This window comes from Daphnia pulex, chromosome 2 (genome assembly GCF_021134715.1).
Source record: "Daphnia pulex isolate KAP4 chromosome 2, ASM2113471v1".
Lineage (NCBI taxonomy): Eukaryota > Metazoa > Arthropoda > Branchiopoda > Diplostraca > Daphniidae > Daphnia > Daphnia pulex.
The window spans coordinates 8,002,807-8,027,073 of NC_060018.1; the positions used below are offsets into that span (position 1 = coordinate 8,002,807).

At 39.5% G+C, this 24,267-nt stretch overlaps 1 protein-coding gene across 2 annotated transcripts; it reads right to left on the reverse strand.

The window, feature by feature from the left end:
* Positions 1 to 737: 737 nt before the first annotated feature.
* LOC124204821 (acid sphingomyelinase-like phosphodiesterase 3b) lies at positions 738 to 19,035 on the reverse strand. 2 transcript variants are annotated; one of them, XM_046602034.1, is made up of 10 exons: positions 18,553 to 19,035; positions 10,599 to 10,830; positions 9,142 to 9,204; positions 6,458 to 6,647; positions 4,676 to 4,800; positions 3,655 to 3,780; positions 3,214 to 3,386; positions 2,776 to 2,965; positions 2,081 to 2,205; positions 738 to 1,637 (listed from the first exon to the last, which is right to left on the reverse strand). In XM_046602034.1, the coding sequence occupies exons 2-10, from the start codon at positions 10,681 to 10,683 to the stop codon at positions 1,218 to 1,220; spliced, it is 1,497 nt and encodes a 498-aa protein (XP_046457990.1). In that variant the 5' UTR covers positions 10,684 to 10,830; positions 18,553 to 19,035; the 3' UTR covers positions 738 to 1,217. The 2 variants fall into 2 exon arrangements, with proteins under 2 accessions (XP_046457990.1, XP_046457997.1); XM_046602041.1 differs by having other exon boundaries at positions 9,148 to 9,204; positions 18,553 to 19,008.
* Between the last annotated feature and the right edge of the window lie 5,232 nt (positions 19,036 to 24,267).

Here is a 24,267-nt window from a genome sequence, read left to right on the forward strand (position 1 = left end):
TAAAGCCGTAAACAGGTGAGAGGACTAGTTTGGTCTAATGGATAGCACGATGAACTAACATATATAAGATTTATAGATTATAGAATCCACGATCTATTCCCACGAGAACATATTGAAACATTGTACGGAAAATCGTAGGAACGTTGTCCGGAATTTTAAAACCGTCGGTTTCCCCCTTAACTAAAATTCTACGGTTAGTAGTCTAACCCCCTTAAAAACAGTTCAACATGTTTTTTTTAAGTTATTCAAGTAAGCTGTCCGTATAATGGACAGTAAATTTAGTTGCAATACGAAAGGACCATGTTCCCCGTCACGTTTCAAACGAATTTCCAAAAAAAAGGTGTTAGGTTTAAAAGGTTTGGGTGTTAAAAACACCTTAAACATATTGCTGATTTACCTGCGTCTCAAGAGCAGAGGTAAATCACGTTTTCGTTTATTAATAAATCCATGATTGCATAGATAATAACATCAAATTTTTTAAAATGTGAGATAAAAAGTTCACTAAAACTTAATTGGGTCATGCCAAAAAAAGAAGAAATATGAGAATGTTTCGCGGAAAGTTTCAATAATAACTTCTACACCTGACACTACATTCCTATTTTACCTAGACAAAAGGTGTTTTTCAATTGTCTTTTTCATGTTAAATTTTAGAAATGAATAAATGTCTTTCTGTAAGGAATAAAACTATCAAGTTATGAAGTTATAACTCGTCGAAGATTATAATAATAAATTGCAGGTTATCGTGCTTCGGAAAATGTATTAACGAAACAGTTCCTTTGGCGAATGGCTCAATTTATGGTGTGTATATACAATATACATACAGTATCTTCAATGAATTATACACAAAATATAATACAATTTGTATTAAACATGGAACGATGAAACAAAATTTAAATCTGTAGAATATTTCAAAGGATGAACGCATTTTCTCATTGCCCACAGACAATCAATAACAAATTATTATTTACTTCGACGGAAAAGGTTTTGCATGATGATCTTTTCGATCCGTAAATTAGGTGAATGTTCGCATTGCTTCACAGCACCATCACCATTCAACCTGTTTTTCTGTTGTAATGTCATAGGTTCGACGGGTGCAAGGAAATGATCGAATCCATCAAGGCCACTGTACCACTTGTACCAGTGTAAAACACATCACTGTTTTGAGTGTTGCATGAAGTTTCAAGAAGGAACCATGATTTAGCTGCAAGTTAAATTGTTTATCTCTCTGCAACACTTGCGAAAATTAATTTTAAAAGGGTCATTAAGATGAGTCCTAAAGTAGCCGCAACTGGTTTTCTTCTAGAACTAACACCACTACTTCTGCTGCTGGCCATTAGGGCCGTGACAATGCAATCGTCATAGTCGGCATAATCGATCTGTGTTGCCGAGCAGAAGTGAACTTGCCTACAGAGAGATCCACAGTAGGGAAGACCATCTCTTAACATGTGATTAACAGTGTAATAGTTCTGGAAAACATTTGGGTGTGTTAACATTGCGGCAGCAACATTATGCAGCGCGATAGGATTTACATCGGGCATTTTGTAGAGCTGGGTGAAGTTGTAAGCCCGACGCCACTCAGCTCTTCCGTTCGCGTTTGCTTCGGTAAGATTTAAGTAGTATTGTGTGTAGTCCAAAACCTGTCGTTAAATTGAAAAAATTAAACATTTGTTTGCTGGTGTTCAATAATTACAATCGATATTGCTATGTCATTTATCAAATTATATTAGATTTCTTTTTTTTCTGAGAAATCAAAATTAAAGTTGAAAAATTACCTTTTTGTATTGTATGTTAAATGTTAATGACTTCAAATGAATGGAATGACTTCAAATTTGCAACTGAGACTTTACGTAAGAAAATAGTAAAAAATTCTCATAAATAGGTAATAAGCGAAAATCTTCAACAAATACTTAGGAAGTTCTTAAAACTATAGTGTGCACTAGCCTAAAAAATTCTCAAATCATAAATAAGCCATCACAAAAGACGCTAAGAAATTTGATTCACACGATTTAAAGAAGATACATTTATAACTTTTTACGTTTATATGATAAATTTCTGCGTTACTTATATTCTGTTCTTATACCTGGCCGTTATTTGTATTGAACTTGACAAGACGTATGGCTGGATTATTTGGACCAGTTCCTTCTGCCAAGCCAGGTTCCCGTGGTGAAACAGCTGGGGCCAAGAGAATCCACGATATGGGACGACCTCAAATTGATAGATTTTTTAGTAGAAAATTAGTGTGTGATTTTAAAATAATTTAAAATAAACAAACTTAAAAAAAAACACTCGAGTTTTAAAATAATTTTAATAGTGTTTAGTGTGAGAGTAAAATGAACGACAGATAGACCATTGTATCCATGCGGTTGGCTCTGCCAAGAGTTTGAATCAGCCCCTAGTTAGAATTTGAAAATAGCCAAAATCAACCTTTTTGTATTTCGCCTTTAGGCTTTAAGGGCGAAAGAGGATTGTAGACAGCCGTAGGCAGTGCGAAAAGGGAGATTTTGGTGAGCGTTGTCTACAAATTCATCCCAAATTAAGCACAGCCCATAAAAAATGGCTGAGGATCCGTTTTAAAATGGGAGGCGCTTATTCAAACTTTGCATTAGAAATACACATAGTTTGGTTCATTTTAAACATATAAAAAAAACCATGAAAATCAGCGTAAAAAACTTATTAAAACCAAATATGTTAAAAAAATTTAATTTCATGCAACAACCCTATTATAACTTGGATAATAAAATTTAAGATACATTGTAAGAAATTTATTGGTAGTACCGTTGTCGTCGTAAATTACACGGAAGCTGTCTGTATGAGCGTGTCCGAAGAACTGGCCGGCAATGACATCTGAGTAGCTCTGCACTAAACTCAGATATTTACGATTAAAACGGTCTTGAAACCAGTGCAATGCCTGTCGACTGTAGTGGCGCTCGTAAATTCCGGGTGGGACGTGGCCAAAAATATAAACCTAAAAGTTTTGTTGTTTCCATTTAGTCAGAAATTTAATTGGTGAACATACCTTGATAACTTATAACAGGTAAAATACAAAACTTCGATGTTTTAAAAATTACGCTTTCTTGTTTGATGTGTGGTTTGCTTAAATTCATCAGAACTATTTTTATAGATGCAAATAGTAAAATGGTCTATTTGTGCCTTAAAATGACGACGATGATTTTTCTCTTATTAATAAATACATAGAAATGAATAAGGACTCACGGTTCCTCGACGACGTCGTGCTTTAAGGAGGATAGACTCAAACCAGGCAAATTGTCCACCAGGATCCATTTCTTCATTCTCGGCTGTGGCATAATTAACCTCAGAATAGTAATTGGTATTTAGCGCTATTAGGTGTAATTGCAGGCGTGCCTGTTCGATAACATAGTAGCCTCCTAAAAGTAATAAAAGAACAATTCGTTAGATTTGAAATGGAAATAGTAATCAAATTAATTTTTAAAAAGAAATAAGGTATTAGTACGATAGGTATTAATAAGATTAGCATGTACGATACATTTTCGGTATTATGGACTCCACAAATATTTTTCAAATTGTTAAATTGTTACACATCCCTCCACAATTATTATGGAAACAAAGGAATCTGTGCCAATAATCAACAGACACAATTTATATTTTTAAGATGTTTTTGTAATCAATGCTTACCTTTCTTAAAAGTAGCTTCTGCCTCTGGTGGAAGCCACACTCGCCATAAATTAGCTAAATCATGATATGGCTGTGCTGTGTTGCTGAAAGACGTTTGGCCTCTTGGCCACACATCTGCTCCACCCACTGTTACACGGAAAAGAAATTTACCAAAATAAGAAATTTATGTGACTTTCTATTTTTGGTTTCTTAATTAAGTTTTTTTTTTAATTTATTGTAATAGTTACATTTAAGAATAGGCCTGTGCTGGATATCATAATATACGCATAATTATACCAAGAGTTTTAGGAGTAAGATAGGTTGGGATACCTTTTCACATTACTTAATTAGTGACCATGAAGACGGCCACAAGTAGTCCCAGACCAATAACTTTTTTTTTATTTCACCAAATAAAAAAACTTAGAGGTTAGCGAGTTGCTGAAGAAAGGAATTGTCAGCAAGGGTAGCACTCTTTGGTCCTTAACCACTGATCCACTTTATTCTGATGACCGAAGTGTTCTATACGTCTACTACAAGCGTTAGGTTCCAAAAGGCAAATTACTGTCACTAACTTAGTCAATCCCAATGGCCATGAATAGATGCCAACTAACGCTAACAATATTCACCCTTGAGAAAACTCTTCACATTCTTATCAATTTTTTATATATTACATTTTATTTTACTTGTGATTTATTTTTAATAGATGAAACTAGTATGTGATTGAACTAATAATATACAGATGGACTAGTAAGAAAGTCTGAAATTTTATAGAAACCAACAAAAAAAGAACTACACATTAGATTGTTGCTGACTTTTTTCTTTATAACAGTTTATCTGTAGTTAACTGTTTTAATTTGGCCGAATGTAGTTTCAGTGTTTCAGCTGGAAATGTTCATTACATAAACTGATTGGTAGAAGGAAAAGGGTTATGAATATGAGGGAAAAAACTGGGAGGCAGTAGTGTACATGTTATTGACAAATCAATATATACATTTAGTGTGACCTAAATGAATAAAAAAATTGAAAAAGGCTATTTACTAACCGATGGGATATACGACCGTGCCGGGAAAGTATCGCCGTATTAGAAGACTTACGGCACTAACTGCCTCATGAACTCGACTTTTGCCATCGTCGCCTGGAGAAGCCATCCATCTTGCAGCAGAATCACTATAATGATAACAATGTGTAATTGAATAGGCCTTAATATTTGGTGAAAGGGAAAGTAAAAACAATCTAGAGTAAATTTATGTGATAATTCAAAATAATTATTAAATCTTGCTATTTTTCACCACCGTTTTCCCCCTGGGCGTATTTGCCATCCCTCTGAGCAGTGAGGGAGACAAGGGGATATTTTACCACACCAAATTGTCCGAAAGAGAAAATGGTGAATAATGGAAGGATGAACAATACGGTGGGAAGCGGGGGGAGGAAAGGCAAAAAGAATAATTTCGGTTTTTAAATCCATTAAGGTTATGGTAGGAAAATTCGCAGAAATTTTTTTGCACCAAATACAAGGGTAACGAATCTATTTTTTTTATTTTTCCTCGTCTTGATAGTCACAAAAGTGACATGCCAAGGGTTCGAAAAATTCCTAAAATATCACGCCAATTTAACCCTAATAAGAACCCCCTCCCTCCAAAAAATATCATTGGGAACCAAAGCAAACTGCATTAATTGGTGCTATTCCAAATCTCTTTCCCCATATGCTGCTCTCGGTCGTACCTATACTTCTGGTAGGTACTGTATGTTCAGTACATCAAAATATTTCTTTGTGCATTTTATTGAAGAAGGTGAAAGTTCAGTATTTTTTTAACAATTACTAAAATGAAAAATGGAAACCTTACATGACCCTACTCCTTATCAGGATTAAATATAGCAATAGGTGCAACAGATAACGTTTACATGAGCGTTACATTCATGTTTTTCCTTAAAATATAGTGTTTTTATCAGGGTGCTCCTCAGTAGTTGGTAAGTTTTACTCAGTTAATATAATCATAGATTAATAAATTACGTTTGCCACGTAATGAAAGAATGATTCAAAAGTCCTAAATACGCAATGCGCAATACCAAAAACTGACATTAGATGGTTTACCTTAAAATTATACATGTTCTCTCATTTAACAAGTGATCCACGACTCAAGTAGAATCCGGAAGGACTTTCCAGATCTAAATCCGGAAAAGGCTTAACAAATATTGGAAAAATATTGGAAGCAAGCAGAAGGTTTTATCTGTTATACTTCATTTTAGACCCATAGAAGTCATATCGGCCTTCATATTTAGTAGAACCAAGCTGGCTTTCGCAAGGGGCGTGGCGGAGAGTTAAAAAAAATCGCTGCCAGGCAGAGAGGGAAAAGGGGAAAATGAGCCTCTCAGTAAATTAGTCATATCTCAACCAATAAAATCTGGAAAGGAAATTCCTGTTTGATTTTGGTGCTTGAGATAGCACTAAACCTTTCTATGAAATTAGTTTTTGCTATAGCTCTCCCACTTTTCAGAATAGTGATGTACGCCCCATTTCTGATAAAATTAAAACACCCAAACTTTAACGCATAATTAAAAAACGGATGGGAATTTCTTCTTTCTGCAAACGCAGGTAAATCCGGCGTGCAGAGACGAATATGATTATTTTTGTTTTCTATTTTAAGGCCTTTTCTGGATTTAGATCTGAAAAGCCGCTCCGGGATTTCGGTCTAATTGAGTCGTGGATCGCTTGTTAAAAATGACGTGGAATACTTACCTTTGTCCTGAGGAAACATACTTCATAACAGACATTAACACAAGCAAGTACCTAAAACAGGTTACACATCATGAATTGCATACATACCCAGTCCATAGAAGAAATTCAATATCTTCTCCTGTGATGGCTTTCATTGCTTGAACAGCACTGACCACTAACTGCCACGTCGAATCACACCGATAGCTGCCAAATCTTTCGACATGGACATGCTGGCTTTGCTGCAACTGACTGCTACTTCCACCAATCCCATTCTTTTTCATTTGGCCACTCCAGCAATCTTAATAAATCATAAATGAATAGTTAGATCTATAGCTATTGAACAGTTGGTGAACTTTGGCAATAAAATTCAGTGCAATTTATTACGAATTAACCCCGGTAATCACGACATCAGCTTAAATGGAGCCTTATTGGTGACTCTGTTGTTGTTATATTTTAGTAGGGGAGAGTGGGGCTAGAAGGACCAGGGACAAGTTGCTATTTTCTAATTACTTAGCATCGTATTTAATTTTAAAATTTGATTTTTTTACCATGTGTGCATTATCATTGTGAGCACTTGTATTATAAATTTCAGCAATTTATGACTGTAGCCATTTTGAAGACAAAAAATAACAACACTTTTCGACTCTTCTGATGTAAGATTTTTCGAAAAACTTAAGCCAAATCATTTCTTTTGGAATAAGAATAAAAATTTAAAATACTTGTCAAAAAGAAAATTATGTTCTCTTTGTAGGGGCATAAACAAAGGAATAAAGAGGCATAAAATATTTTTTCGTGTAGACGACCTTGTTGGGGCAATTTATGCCTGTCACCGTAGGGGTTAGTCGGCTTATGGAAAATTGCCATTGCTGAAAAAAACTGAATTATTGAAATAGGCCAAATAGCTCAAGTTACTCACAAATATTAAAAACTAAACAAAGAAAATAGATAAACCACCCTGAAAAAATAGATCGTAGGATAAATTTGATTAAAATCGAGGTTTCAAATCGTCTCTAAATGTCGGCTGTTCTCTCATAAGAACTACAAAGAAGAGCAACTTGTTTTGTAGGAGCATATTGGGGCATCCTTGATATCATTTGATAACTTAAATAACGCTGGAATAAAAATTAATAAAAATTTCAAAAAATAAATTCAAGATAAAATAAATTTTTGTTAGGACATTAAAAAAAATGTAAAGACGGGATAAAAAAAATTAAAAAGAATTAATATCATGAAATGGGAGAAAAAATAAAAAAAAGTAGGCCAACCCAGACCACTCCCCCCTACCTACCCAAAAAATAACTACACTTGCTTCCTCTTGGATCACAATCAAACACGGTTTTCGTGGTTTTTTCAGCACTACAGGTGTAATACATCACTACAAAATAATGTGTTTCGAAACATACCAAAACCAGCTATAGTCAAATCGAAGGTCATTACTTCGTTTCTAGTTTTGTGCATGGGTGTCACCTTTGCTTCCTAAAAACCAAAATCCTCCGTTCGGTTTTCATTTGTAACTCCAGTGGTGGCTTTTACTTTTCATGTACTATTTTACTATTTGCTATTTACTACTCATTTACGTAAATAAAGGGTTTTTCCATATTTTTTTAAATTTCTACACAATAATAAAATCAAGAACTTTATCATTCCATGAATAAATCGGAGAAGAACGGGGCAATTGAGGTAGTGTGTAACTTGGCACCCACCGTTTTTCGTCCTCTCGCGATCGAGGGATTGCATTTTAAAAATTACCAGTTATAGTTTTTAATAATGCGCATCTTTAAAAAAAAAATACGGAAATATTCCATGTAGTATGGAAACAACAACTAAAATAATTTTTTGGTCCTTAAATCGTGTCGTCCATTTCGTTTTATTTTTTCTTTTGTGGACTTCCCTAGTTAGCTAAAAATTTATCAAAAATATATTTCTAAAAGTAAATTCTTTCCTCTTTCAGAAACCAATTTTTATTTATTTTTATTGACAAAATTGTTGCTTGAAAACGCAATAATAACAAAAAAACACCTTTTCTCAGGGCAACTTGGGTTGATGGGTTAGAGATGGGAGGGAAAATTTTTCATAAAATTTAGTTGATGCGCCATCGCCAGGTGTTCTTTTAGCCCGTAATAATAACCTAGGCCGTCCTACCCCGCGTACATTATCATGTTGCCCCCCGACTCGACCCACTCTCCTTCATTTTCAAAGCGCTTTTATATTGGTTTTGAACAAAGAAATTAGCCATAAACTAAAAATACTTTTGATAGCAAATTTTTTCCTCTTTTTTTTAAGCCTAGCGGGGATAAAAAATATTGAGAAATAAAGAAGTGGGGACTCAAAAACAAAAAAAGCGTCAACTAGTACTACTCTCCCCAATTGAATAGCAATTGTTATATTAAGATGTGTAGCTTCAAAATTTCTTTTTCAGTTCATAAAATTAAAACAATTTTCTTGCTGACAAATTCATAGAGTTTTTGCTTATTGGGATTATAGTGTTTTCCTCGATCAGTACGTATTGCATAAAAAACCTTCGCAAAAAAACCTGTAGAGATAAATTAGAGCTAGAAGATTATGATGACAGAAAATGTTTGGTCCGATATAATTCTAATAATTTGCGAACAATTTTAGTAGCCATCTATACAGGAAACCTTGTCCTGATTAAGTCATCCTAGCTGAGTGTAAGAAAGAATTTGTTTTATCATTGTTCGTCAAACAAGCACCAGAATTTCTTAAATGTTTTCTTCAACGTGATATGAAACCAAAATGAGTAAGAAAAAGATCCACATTGAGCATTGACTTACTTCCATCTCCAGCTCCAGTCAAATTTGCATCGTAGTGAAAATCAGTCACGTGCCAAAAATACCCTGTATGTATTTGAAATAATTTGAAAAAGTTATTTCATAATTAGTATTTCATCATATCCACTTGAAAGATTTCTTAGTACGTAGCTATTAATAGAGCTTATCACGGACTATTTATTAGATTCCTTAATTTCTCAACATAATTTCCATTTCTCTATTCTCGTGATTATGGCATTTAAGGATAGGGAATCAAATTAAGCTCAAATTAAATCAATTTCTTAATTATACGTACATTGATTAGTAATTTTATAGATTACGAACGTATTGAGAAAACCCCTTTTACTATACCCCCGAAAGGCGATCGGCCTGCTAACCTAGCGAAAATGTCGGGGAATCTTGGGACCTTTTACTTAACACCCGCTTGTCTTGGGGGTTTTCCTTTTATATCGTGATTTAACCAGCGATCTCCGATTCAACCGTACTTTATAAATTATATCCTCTTTTTCCGGAGATAGTTTTCGGATCGTAATCCGGAACGGGTCTTTAAAAATTCGGACTAGGTCAATTCTGTCCAGAATCGCAAGACGATTCCAACGGAAAAAAGTCCGGATTTTTATTCTTTTCGTTCCCGAGATAATTGGGATTGTAATTCGTGAAATATCACGAAAATCCAAAGTGTCCCCCCTCCGTCCACTTCGCTTTTCGCCGTATATTCGACTCGTATAAAAAAGCTATTTGATATCAAATGTAGCACTTTCATCCGTTCCGTCCATAAAAATTCGTTCAGATGTCCGAGATATCGCAATTTTCGTGCTACCCGATTTCCAACTATTTTTTAAGCATTTCATTCGGCGTTGCCGTTTGCATTATCTATGCTTTTTGCCCCCTTTTCTGTCCACTCCTTCGCTTTTCCATGCTTCCCTATGTATCAAGTCCCATCTGTTTCAATATACAAGCCCTTGGTACATTGGAAACGATACATACATCGATCTGCTCAAATTGTGATTTTCTAATCAGTCCGTGATCGCAATAAGCGTTCGACAATGAGTTTTCTGTTTCAGGCTCAAACAAAAAATAAAAGATTATTTAATTTCGGATCATCGCTAAACTACCCTTTCGGTTTGATTACAGTAGACCCAACATGATAACGAAACTGCGGGACGAAACTGCAGAAGAGAAGAAGTAGTTAGGCTATTATATAAATATACTATATATTAAATATTAAATAGTGCAAAATAGTGTGTATAGTGTATAGTATTTCTAGAATAGCCGGCGGATGTCAGATTTTGCGACGTCGAACCGCATTTTCTACAATCACTAGGAACTTTTATTCATTTCGTTATGTCTTGATTTGATATTCTTATTTCCTATAGTCACTTCCCACGCCTTTTCGGACAACTGAAGTCACTTTGTAGTTGGTATCGATATTGTCTAAATGAAAGCTACAGATCACTCACCAATGCCAGCTCGTGCGGTTGGAATCAGATGGGCGATAATCACGATCAAGCCGAATAAGGCGGTCTTCAGTCGGAACAAAGCCATAGCAAACGAAGCGTTGTATATCCTCTTCTTTGTCGTCTTTCTTTCTTCTTTGGTTTCTTGTTCGGTTTCTTTATTGGTTTCCCCCGTCTTCCAAGTCAATCGCGAACAGTGGAGGTCGTCGTGGTAGGCTCACTTGTTAGTCTTCCACTTTTTTAACACGCAATAAAATATGAAAGAAAATGTAATAACAACATGAGTCGCTTGCTTTCGTCTGGCTTTACGGAACAAAAGAAAACAATCCTTGTTCAGACACGATTCTATGGATTACAGTTCAGTCGTCGGCATTAGCAGTAATCTTTATATTTGCGCATAGTTTCACTTGGAACTGTGGCACGCCATTCAGAATTTTTCTTTTTACAAGATTTGTATAATAAACGAGGAGCCAGATGCTAACAAAACCATTGGGAGCAATGATAACATTGAAATCATGAATCATAAATGACTATATGAGATCATGTTAAGATTGCAGTGTTGTAGCTATATTCGGCTCGCCGTAGACCTCTGTTCTATAGAGGTTTTTCCATTTGGTTCGTGTAAGTAGAGGGAAAAGTCGTGCGGCTAGTCGACTAGTGCGCACCATGGCGGGGGATAGCCGAAACTTGCTGCAGACTTTGCTTGATCCAAACGATAGTCACCGTAAGGCCATGTACTGTATAACCTGTCAGGCTGTCAGCAGCAAAAGTGAAACCTGTTTTTTTTCTTAAGTGTTTAAAATGACAAAAGGTTTTTGTTTCATATGTTCAACTTATGAAACAAAAATAGATCGCCGAAGTTTTTTCAAAGTGAAATGAGTTCTTTCTCAATTGAATTACTGTTAATGTTGCATTCTGGCACTTTGAAAAAACTTCGGCGATCTATTTTTGTTTCATAAGTTGAACATATGAAACAAAAACCTTTTGTCATTTTAAACACTTAAGAAAAAAAACAGGTTTCACTTTTGCTGCTGACAGCCTGACAGGTTACAGTACATGGCCTTACGGTGACTATCGTTTGGATCAAGCAAAGTCTGCAGCAAGTTTCGGCTATCCCCCGCCATGGTGCGCACTAGTCGACTAGCCGCACGACTTTTCCCTCTACTTACACGAACCAAATGGAAAAACCTCTATATATGTTTTTAGCCGTTATTGTGTATAAAGCAAACATGGGGTGTATGTGGTATATACGCCGGCAGCGTGCAAATAAATAATAAGATCGTGGATGATAACAGTTACTTTTATATCACCAGAAAAGACCATGTGAAGTATTGTATAATATAGCGAGGGCGCGGTTGCAGTTCGCAACTCGGGTGGGCCAGTGTAAACAGATGGGCAGGCTATAGGAGCCTTTGGGTGGTGGACTGCAGTTGTTGTTCCGTCTCGACGCCGACACCGATCCATCCATCACGGTGGCAGCCGTGTGGATAAATAACATCCGGCACGCTCTTCTGCACTCATGGCGAGAATAGCGCTTTAGATATGGGAGCCGTCGCAGCTCAGCAGGTCTCAGAGGCTACTGTTTTCGAGCGAATGCGTTCTGGCATCTGTGTGTATATAACGGTTATGTCAACGAGTGCGGGTCGTCTTGGTTCCCCTTTGATCATTCGAACATCTGAAAACACTTGAAGGCGACCATCACGCTATACAAATAAGCGTATAATCAGAACGTGGAGTCGTGAAAGAGACGAAGTGGAATGTGGGGGCGAAGAAAAGGAATGGCTAAATAGAGAGCCATAGAAAGGAAACGTATAGAAAACGAAGCGCATCTCAAAGAAGCTTTGGACGATATATATATATATGCAGCACTATCGTAATATTAGGATAGGCCTACCACTGGGAGCGGATCGATAAATCAAATAGGCGTGGCTTCCATCACTTCTCACAAGGACCAATTCCCCCGTTTGCCTGTAACGCTATAACACTGCTGTAGCAGTTCGAATTTTGTCATCGGAGTGGGCTTCCCATAATCGTATTACCGGTACGCGGCGTCTCGACAAACTCACGCAGTGGAATAGAGTGAAAAATTGGGCGACTAATTATGAAATACAGTAACTAAAGTTCATAGAATTAGCAGCTATAAGCTTTTTTCCGGTAGTTTTCAGTTTTCTTTAATTTCTTCGAGAGGTTTTTGGTTCAGTCGTCAAATCATTGATTGAATATTCAAATGGATATTGTAGAGATTTACGATAGATATTGAAATTTGTAGGCTAAAACTGCACAAAAAAGTTCAGCTAACAACGATTTTTTTAAACAAAATTTTACGTGAAATTCTAATGAATCTATTGACTAGTTTTTAATGCAGAGCCAAGTAAAGTAATAATCGTTATATAACAAGTAATTGTCCGTTTGAAAATGCAAAATCTTCCGTATTTTTTAAATTGTCAACTTTTTGAACTTGAGGACATTTACACATTTTCCACAGCATTCACAGAGCGTTTTTGTTTGTTCAGAACTTTCCATCGTCAAAAAAAAAAACTTTTTCTTAAACCCAAGTTTCCAAACTATACGAGGAAAGCGGAATTCGTGAAATTCAGCAAGCGGACAATACATTCAGATCATCAATAGTAAAAATCCATGAATGGTTCATTACTCGGCTCATTAATTACTCTCTAGTAGTAATGAAGTATACACTATAATGAACTTTATTTCGACTTTATTAGCTACTCTCAAGTCTCAATAAGTTCTTTTAAAAACTAATTGGGTACAATACCGAATTTTTGTTTCTTTGATCAATAAGTATACCCAATAGTTTATAATTTTTTTAATTCGGAAAGTCACAAATGATGAATCTCCATGAATTAAAATGAACTGCTTTTTAAAAAATTCAAACTAATACCACTCAAAAGTTGTTAATTAATGCAGACTCATTAATAACGACACAATCTGATAAACAATAATTTAAAAAATAAAAATGCAATTCACCAGCTCAATCATTGATCCTCATATGCATGGCCAGTCACTTGTGGATGTACTCGGATGTACTGTATATATATACTTAGATATATGTTTTTATGTGCAATTATACAGCTTTTATCCAGACCCTTTGGTATAGATATCTAACGTACAAACCATATAAACTCGTGGTCCTTATCATTTACTCCCAGTCCTTCACTTGGCTCTTAATCTCTTATATTAAAGACTAGACTCGAGGGTGCAGTTAATCACGCCAAGGTGTATTGGCTTCGGCTGCTGGGTAGCTATCCATCTCGTTTTGTTATCTTGCTATTCTTTCTTTCTTTTCTTTCTTTTTTCTTCTTCTTCTCCTTTGTAGTTAGCTTCTCTTATAAGTCGAGATAACAATCTCATTACTACTCGTTCGTCTTCTTCTCCGGCATATATACTATATATATACAGCTTCTCCGCTTCTCAGAAGACATTGGCAAGATGTAAGAGAGAGAAAATGAGAAAGAGAACGACGAACACGTTTATTAGAAGCCTTTAGGCGGTTGGCGTGGGGGGGGGGGGAGGGCTTGAGGTCGAGGAGAGAGACTTTGTCCAATGGATATAAGTTGGCCAACATGCAGTACTAGTAAGCTCAACCCCGATCCCTCCGTCCTGATTACACCCGTACAGCTGCTGGCTCGTATTGGATATATGCTAGACGTATCCTGCACGTGAAGAGTAGATGGATGTCGGCTATAGTTCCTCGTCGCTAGTCTATAGCGTGTAATTGTTTGTCCAGATAGCTCTTAGACTTTCCCTGGTGAACCCGTTCCCTCTTTGAGTCAATATTGTACGTTGTGATGTCCGCACAACTTGATTGTCACCGCACTAGGCTACTGCTATTATATATATAGAGCGAGTCTTGTAAGGAGCCCAACTACTTGGACTTGATGCCATATGTAAGACGAGCCTAAACTCTCCCGTCCCGCCTATAACCATCATACTCGTGTCCTGAATCGCCTACTACATAGTCCTACATCTGACGTCCATTGTGTAATCCACTGCAGTGCATAGCTTTTGATGTGTCCTAGGCTAGTACTATACGTCTTTACATTTATTTACTTAAGCTTTTCAAATTAGCGTGGCGAGTATAGGGCTCCTGTGATGTCCTATATACATCTCTCTTGGTCCTTGTATAAAATGTACGAATGTCCCGCTCCGCTCCGCCCACTCACTACTAACTATTCACCATATTCTTCGACTTGACATTTATATATTGCTACACGAAACGGTGCTGGTGGCTATCTCCGCAAAACTGCTCGCCCTGTCAACACGACCCGAGAAAACGGAATGAATGATCACGATATGGGGAAAAGGAAAAGTAAAAAAAGGAAAGGAGATATAGCCTCTCTCCGCGATCCCTTTTGTCGAAACCTAAAAGGACGACCCGGTTCCTTTTTTTTTAATTCTGTGCAACATTTTGGCATATTGAGTATATAAACTCTTCTATCATTTTTCATGAGCATCTTCATGTTAAATGAATAAGAAAAGAAAAGAAAAACGATTCATATTTGTCCATCTGAATGTTAGCATGTTGGAGGGGCTAAGGCTGCACATCGATCGCCCGTTGAAGAATAAGGAGCTGCATGTGTAGACGCAGCGCCCAGATAAAAATAAAAAAGTTTTCTTTTTGTTTTTTTGGCCAGGACTTTGTCTTTCGCTTTCCTCACTTTATTCCTACCTAGCTCGACACACACACACACACACACATTTATCTCGTTCGTTCTTCTTAATAGTCGTCTACGCATGCACTTTACAATATCTCTCTCTCCCGTTCTCTCTCTCCACCAGCGCTCTCGCTTTATATACGTATATGTATATTATAGTTGATGGTGTGGCGAAGGCGTTGTGTAGCCCAGCAGCACTCGAAACAAACACTCGCTCGCTCACTCGGTCACACAAAGGCACTTGACTCGGAAGAATAGCGGCGGGTGTTGCTTAGCGTGCAGTCACGCCGAATAAAGAAGAAGAAGAAAAAACAACTAGATATATTCCTCAGACTCAACTTGACATTTTTGTCAGCGCCAAGAATGGGGTGAGCGAAAAAGCCGAGGGACTACCACAAGGCCAGAAAAGAAATAATAAAAACAAAAATAACCATAAGATATACAAAGGAAAGGAAGACAACAGCAACAACAAAAAAATAAGAAAAAAAGAAAAAGAAACGCATACACGGCGAGAGCTAATCAAAACTGTCATTATCTCAGTGTGTCTTGTGCGCTGCTGCTGCTGCTGTCCGGGGTTGTCTATTGACCATCGGCGGAGAACAGTGCGCCGACGGCTGGTCGAATTGGATGAACGCGAAACAAGCCGGTTGTGTGTGTGTGTGTGTGTGTTTCTTGTGTAACTGAGGTTACCCAGTCGTCGAAAGAAAGAAAAAAAAAAGAAAAAAAGTCGATGACGTCTGTTTTCTTAACGCACTGCTGTACACAAGTGTGTGTGCAGGCCAGCGAATGCTGTTTGGAAAGACTAATATATCGCGTGGCACGCAGCGGGATATACCAGCATGAAAAAATAATAGTACAGTACACGGGGAACTGCCTGCTGCCTATAGTCCTATAGCTTGCTCTCCCCTATATACTTTTGGTGTAAAAGCACTCATGCTCGACGTCGCAATGGCGGATTCCATACTACTACTACTACTCTCTTACCGCTGTTTCTTTCCATCACACACCAGAAATGTACTACATCAACCCCATCTGGCTGATTCCATTTCCACCGGTGTTTTGTGTGTACTAGCCCCCCTATCCCGCTGCTGCTCTAGTATATAGGCTAGTCTACAGCTGCACGGTGGAAACATACATACATTCAAAAGGAAACAACTCGAGCGTGCAGTCGTAATGAAATCCCGCGAGAAAGAAGCCATGCTGAGAGTCTGCCCAGGCCGGCAGCAGCAGCAGAAGCGAACTGTCGGCATTTTCAGATGGCTTTTTCCCCAACGCAACATGTCATCTATTGACAAATCTTGGGCATTCGAGATCGAGTTCGGTTAAAATTTCACGTGCTGAATAAAGAATTATGCGTGAGGCTGACGACGTCAAATGTAATCAAAAGAAGCCTTTTGAGTTCTGTTATTGTGACAATCGTGAAAATCTACATAGCATTCCATCCGCGGTTGGCTGCGTAGCGACGTTGTATATAACTGTGCCTATATACTGTACCATACAGCCTATATGTGCTGCTGCATTTATGTCTATTGGTTTTCTCTTGTTGCAGTCGAATATAGTCGGTCGGGGTACTACACTCGACTACACCACTCGCAGCACGGTAATAGACGCAGGCGAATCGATGGCCAGCAAATGGGCGAAACAGGAGCAAAATCAATAATCCAATAAGTAGAAGCGGATAGGAAACGATGACTGCGAAAACGAAGCGTCACACACGCCTCGACAGAGTACATGCAGGTAGAGACGGGCCACGGGATGGAGCTCAAGCGAAGCGGTAGAGTGGCGAATGGAAATCATGGGAGTCAGAGTTTAAAAAAAAAAAAAAAGAGTCGGTTAAATCACCAAAGGTCTCAGTGCACTGAAACAACATAGTCTTTCACTTTCATGTGCCAGAGAGCTCAGGAGAAGAAAAAGGGGGGAAATATAAGAAAAGAAAAACAAAAAGACAAACAAGGAGAGACAAAAAAAAATAGGCTTAATGTAAGGTTATTGATTTATTTATTCTTTTTTCTCTTTTCCCGCGTGTACAGCCAACAGCAAATGTAGACGCGCGCTGCACAAAAGGCTAAGACAGTTTATAGGATCATTTTTGCCACAAGCCCATTCTCCAGAGAAACAAAAGATGATGAATGTCTAGATCCCTTATTTTTCCATCTCTCGGAAAAAAAAGAGAAAATGAAAATGAAAAACAACACCTATTGTCGTTTTTTCATTTGTCTAACATTTTTAAATAACGAGACCCAACGATATGTCGACTAGACATCCATCTACACATACCAGACGTGGCATTAAATAGTAGGTCTCTATTAGTCCATACCGCCTAACCGTTTGAGATGGTATGCAGCACACTTGCTGAGTGTGCCTTTTATACACATAATACGTATAATACTCTGGGCGATCTATAAAGACTATACACGCTCTAGACTTTGAGCTATAGATCGCCCTTGCGGCTGTTGCTAGGATCGAAAAAAACGAAGGGAAGAAAAACGTGCGCTTTCAAGTGGCTGTGTATTTACAGATCGCTTTACCACTCGTTTTTCTTTTTTTCTATTTTCTTTTTCTATTTTTCTATTTTTTTTTTCTTTTGGCCTTTTCGCCTCGTTTTCTCACGCCGAGAGGGCCCAACGAAAACGAAAAGAAAGGGAAAGGAAGCGGGTCGCGCCTGAGCCAATTTTCTCAGCAGCACAGACAAAGAAATAAGAGAGAACCAAGGCAAAGGAGGACGACTATAGAAGAAGGCCGCCCTCCTCTAATAATAAAAAAAGAAAAAAAAAAAAGAAAATCCTGCTATACAGCTCTGACGTGCCGAATCTTGGACCGCAATCGATTACATTAGCCGAGCCAAGCCCCTTCTTCTCGGCCGGGAAAAAAGAAAAAAAAAAAGAAACGAGAGAAAAAAAAGGAGTCAAACGAAACTCAAAGCGGATGCCAAATCGATGGGCCTTTTCGCAGTCTATTTTTAACGGCCATCTGCTGTACTACTACAACTCCAGCACTCGTCTCCTTGTTGGGTTTGACTTTGTTGCGACTTAATGACGGAACCCAATGGGAGTGCATATAATACATCGATGCGTTGCGATGCGTTGCGATAAGTAAGAAATGATGGCTTTGAAATTTAGAGACGATCACACGCAGAGAGAGAAAGAGAAAAGAGACACGAGAAGCGGCTCGTCTCCTTTTGAGATATACAAAGGAGATTATTGAAACAATCGAAAAGGATCAGTCGGGTGAGGGGTGGTGGAGAGAGAGGGTGGTAGGGGAGAAATAAGTAGAAAATAGATTACCATGATCGCGTCGAGCGTGTGTACGTAGCCGTTGGGGGATCTGCGACGCATACTAGAGATCCTATCAAAGTCTGTACTAGACACCAGCGCGTCAGTTGTGTTGTGTTGCGTTGTGTTTTCGAGTATTCCAAAGACGAGCGGCGCCGCCGTCGTGAATCAACTCATCCGAAGAAAAGGCGATCGCTGATTAAATCGTTGGCCCGCCGAGAAAAAGTTTTGGCAGCAACATTCGATCAAACAAACGCAGCCAAAAGATAATGACAACGACAGCAACAGCAACAACAACAGCAACAAACAACCCGAAGAAAAAACCCAACAAAAAGCAAGCGAGAGCGACTCTTCAATGTCACAACGGTGTGTGTATACCGACGCAGCAGGCAGCACAAAAGAAAAAGATCGGAAGGAGGGAAAATCAAAAAATTTGGACTAGAAGAATATTTTACTCGAAGAAAAATCGGTCCGATCCAAGAGCCGAAGAAGGGGCCACTGAATTCCGTCCGGAACAGGTCGAGCTGGGCTTCTTCTTTGGCTGTGGATTAGAGTGGCGGCGGCGGCGTCGTCGTGTCGTCATTGTCCGATGTGCTCTGCTCTGCTCTGTACACGGTTAAAGGGAAAGAGGGTGGTGGGAGGGAGGAATCTGGCTCCGGGATATCTGCGCACCTCCCTCCCTCCCGACCACCACCCGCCTTCGTTCATGGCCGCCGTGTCGTGCCAAACGCCTGCGCCTTGAGAGAAGATCGATCCTCCCTTTTTTTTTCGAAAGCCAATTTCTCCCCCTCTATTTCTCCTATTCGTCAATTGGTACAATGCTATTATACGGAATCTACTCGGATGCTATCATAGATAACCCATAAATGTAGACCAAATTCGTGAAAGCCAAAAAATAGCAATCGACATATTTCTGGACGTGCATTATACATTTCTTTTCTTTTCTTTTTTTCTTCCCCGGGTTATATATGCCGAGCGCGCTGCATCCATCTTTGATCAAAGAATTCGATATCGTCCAGAGATGCGCTGCTGGCTGCTCTGCTGCTCTCTTTTCTTTAGACTTCTGGTGGTGGTGGTTGGATCAGGATCTATCTCTTAGCTTAATTTTGGCATTTCTGGCTTTTTAGATGAATTGAGCTGGAGCTGTAGGCAACCTGATCTAGTAGTTTAATAACAGCATCGGCACTAATGAAACGCATTGGCATGCGTATTCATTACACGCCGGTAGAGCACTATAAGGCCGTGCTGGCCCACGATAAAGCCTTTCCTTTTTTCTTTTCTTTTCTAATGCCAATTTATTCGCCCTGTGCCATCAAGGAAGTTTTTAAGCCATGCCGTGTATATACACTGTGATGCTCTATAGAGTTTGGAAAAGAAAAAGATGATGTTGGTATGTGTGTGTGTGTGTGCTTAATATATGGCGTGTGCAGTATAACTATATATAGACCCCCCACCCAGCTCCTAAACCCGCGGCCTCCTAACGCACAACCCCCCCCCCCCCCCCGTTTTAATGCACTGCATATCCTTTTGCGAGCTGCTGTTTAGGATGAGCTTTTCTTCTGCCAGGCGAACGGGCGGGCACGACAGGAGAGAGAGTCGACTTTTAGTCTTAATGCATTCAACGTTTTGAAGAGAGAACAAAGACAAGGCGTGGTGTATGTATATACTGCGTGATGTAGGGTCGGGAAAAAAATAAAAACCCCCCAGCGCAAAACGTGGACCGTATAACGAGAGACGTCACATACAGCATGTCTTTTTATCCCGGTCGTAAACCTCTTCTCTTTCTTTCTCCCCTCTCAGTTTGCTCTGGCTATATGTACGTTATTATGTACATTATTATATGTATATTAGATAAACAGTGTGTGTATGTGTAATATTACAAACGGCATATCGTCAACCGCTAACGCGCTGTGCTGCAAGGAGCTTGAAAGCATTGCGGGTAATAAAGGCATTATAACCAACAAACTGGCGCAGCACGTCAGACCGAGCTCCTATTACTGTAGCAGCTCGACTGTATCTGGTAAACGATCATTTGGCTGTGATGGGCCCGGCTCGACCCGGCTCGGTGTTGATATGGCGGGGGGTAGCCCATATAGTACCTACCATACCGCTCTTATTATTCTCATGACTTCAATTCATAGTTGATGAGAAGGCGGGGCAACTGTAATTTATTAATGGACACAATCTGAATCGTTCGTCTTGTTCATTACATTTCCTTTGTTAGTTAATATTTCAGACTGTCATTCTTCTTAATCGAGTTCATTTATTTCAGGTTACTACTAGACTGATCGTCGAAACAATAGGATATCCGGTTATTATCTAATGTAAAGCATTTATCTCTCTCTCTACTATAAACTAGTTTTTTTTGTTTTTGTATTTTTCGGTTTGTTTTTGTTTAAACATTCGAGTTTATTTGTATTATTTTTTCATAGCATATGCAGGCAATCAAAAGACAGGCTTCGAAAGGAGAAAGGGTTTTGTATTACGACGATACTTCAATATTCTTGGAATGGTATATAATTCCGGATGCACCTAACACGCCTTATATAGAAGAAGAGTGTGTGCTGTATATCCAGCGTGTGTATGTAGATGAAACCCAAAACCCGCCCAACTTGGGAATAGAGATGTATCTGTTTAGTTCTAACACGGGTTACAATCGAAAACACTAGCGCACATAAAACAACAAGAAAACGTATTACACATAGAAATAGGCTAGGCCGTTGAGCTGCCGCCGTGACGAAAAAACAAAACAAAACAAACAAAAACAAAAACAACAACAGGCTTTATCTCTCTCTCTCTCTCTCTCTGCCGACTGGATCTATAAGCGCCCGGATGTAATATATCCAGTTGCTACACGTCTAGTATTCGTCCCCATCTACGTATATATGTGTGTATTGTATATCCTATATCAATTTGTTGTCTTTGAATCCCCTCTAGTCTCGCGGTGGGTGTCCCGGTGCCAGACAAGAGACAAAGTAGAAATAAAGGGAGTGTAGCTGCTATACTGCTACCGCTACTGCTGCTGTGTCTCTGTCTGATGGCAATTGATAAAGGATTCTGGGTAATCTCAGCAGCAGCCAACGCGTCCGGACCCACCGACGAGACGATGCTTTTTCCAAAAAGGACCGGAACGCGAATAATGCCGCTGGCACTGGTCTTACATAGCATCGAGTCAGTCAGGCTGCATCCATCTGCTTTTCCGTGTGTTTGTTACTGACTCTCTTTTTCAGGATTTCCACGAGATTTATACTATATAACGTATACCGTTGTTTATCGTCTAGTGTAGAAAGCTCGCCTATATGCCGTAACCATCTATTGCTCGTTGGCATTGTGGACAGCACAGCCCGGCGCTTACAACCAAACGGATGAATAGCACGAACGGGAAAAAGAAATAACTTTGGCCATAGCCTATTTGTATAGATGCGGTGTACAGAGAGATACAGACTATACTAACTACAATACCATCTGTACTTAACGGATGGTTTAGATATGCGACGAATAGACGAGAAGGGGGCGGAGGAGAGACAATAGGTTGACATCACAATGGTAATGGAGCGTTCGCCGAAGAAAAATAAGATACGAGAGCTCCTCTCGGTTTTTGGGCGCTGTGCAGTGTGTCACGGAATAGACCAAATAGACGATACATTATGCATGGTACATATCCTAGTGCTGATGGAATCAACAATCTGTATATTTCCGATGCTTTTGTTGCCGTAGTGTTTGCGGGAAACCCGGATTATTAGACCCGATTGTAAACTGATCTCCCACCCACCAATTTTTCTGATAGTTCTTCAGTCGTTTTTTGAGGGGAGTATTTCCGCATTCTTTTGATGGTGAAAAAGTCAAAAGACGCATTCCCCCCCCTCTCTATCTTTTTTTTATTTTATTTTATTCAGGGAGCCGAGAATAAAAGCCAACAAAGTTCGAATTCCCGGATTGAAAAATAACAAGGTCTATATCAATAAAAATTTGAAAAGGAATAAAGAAAACACACAGTCTGTTTAGATTCTTCCTTTTTGTCTCTTTTGAAATAATCTCTTCCGGGCCTCTTTGGTCTAGAAGCCAACAATGTTCTTATATAATATTTGGAAGTTATAAGAAAAGGTCCAGGGTCTGAGCACTGAGCTTTAGCAAGTCAGATAGTCTCAACCTCAAATCTTTTCTCTAGGACTCTAGCTCTACTCTACCACTACTACTAGTCTCTACTGTCTTACTACATGGTCCAGCATCTTATCCGCGCTCCGTATCTCCACGTTTCATCTTTCATGAAGCCGGTGGAAAAATACCACAAACTTATTTCGAGTCAAGGAGCTGGAGGCTCTGCTATGCACGAGACGAGATATCTTTGATGTGCTGCTGCTGCTGAGACTGCTCCTGTGTCCTGTGACGTGATGCCCGTGCCGGTCTCCCTCTCCTTCTCTCTTTGAAACGTCTCCAGCTCTATAGCTCTCTCTCTCTCTCTCTCTAGTTGCTTGGCCGGTAATAAGTGTTCCTCAATGTAGTTTCACCGTTTGAAGCGCAACATCAGCAGCACAGCGCCAGGGCCAGGGCCAGCATCGACTTGCTAGAGCCAAGAAAAACGGGCGGGCCAGTCGAGAAAGTTGTTTGCCGCATGAGCGAATCGCACTGGTCGAACTATAAACCCGCCCGGTTTCCCTCTGTGCACAGAAGAAGAAGAAGAAGAAGGAGACATGCAGTGCAGTATACTCGACTCGGGGTATCAAGGGATCAGGATTTTCCACCCGCTCCTGACGTGTGTATAGTACAAGGCGGGCCAACAGAAGGGATGGGGGGGGGGGACGACGTGAGTTACAAAATGGTAAATCAAATCAACTAAAAAGTGAAAGGCGCTCAGAGACGCCGGGTACAGAAAGAAAAAAAGACGAGGCGGAATCAGGCCCGTCCCATCCTGCCCTTGTATAAATGCGTCGTGAGTTGCCCGCCCGTTTTCCAGCAGCGGACGGGCGTTGACATTGGGCGACGTCGACGACGACACAGCACACACACAGGAGGCGTCCTCGAAATGATTTCATTCTCGAGTGCGAAAATATGAAGCTGCAGAGCGTCTCTAAGCGCGTATCTCTCTCGCAGCTTGGAGCAGCCCGCGACGCCCTTCCGCCCGACTAACTGAATAAATCAAGAAAATGCGCAGGATCGCAGAAACGTGGAAACAAGAAGTGGAACCGTCCATTAAAGATGCCAACAAGACACTAGAGGCCAATACCCAACCGTAAATACAGCGTCACCCTGTCTCCGACTCGCAAATAATGCAACTTACATTGAGCACAAGTTGCGCTTAAATATTACGACGCTGTTGCTGCCGACACAATAGAAATGCAATGGATTTTCTCCGACGTCATCAGTCAACAACAAGAGCTCATTAATGGCTCAGCAGCAGCAGTAGCGTTGCTACAGACGTCTATCGAATATGGCCGTAGAATAGTGCACCAATTGGATGAGTGTGTCCAACTTGAGAGCTAGCAGAAACTAGCAATAACACTTAACAATCCAAGTTGCTGCTGCTGCTGCTGCTGTTGGAGAAAGTAAGTTGTGTACCAGGAGATTGACGCAGAGGTGTGCTGCTGCTGCTACTGCTGGGCTTCCAGTGTAATGTTTGATCGAGTCAGTTCGCTAGATTTTCGGGCGGAATAAATCGAACGGGAAAGACTCGGCAACAGTCGCATCAGGCGGGCGGCGCGTCTATATAGAGGACGGCGAGGCCCAGCA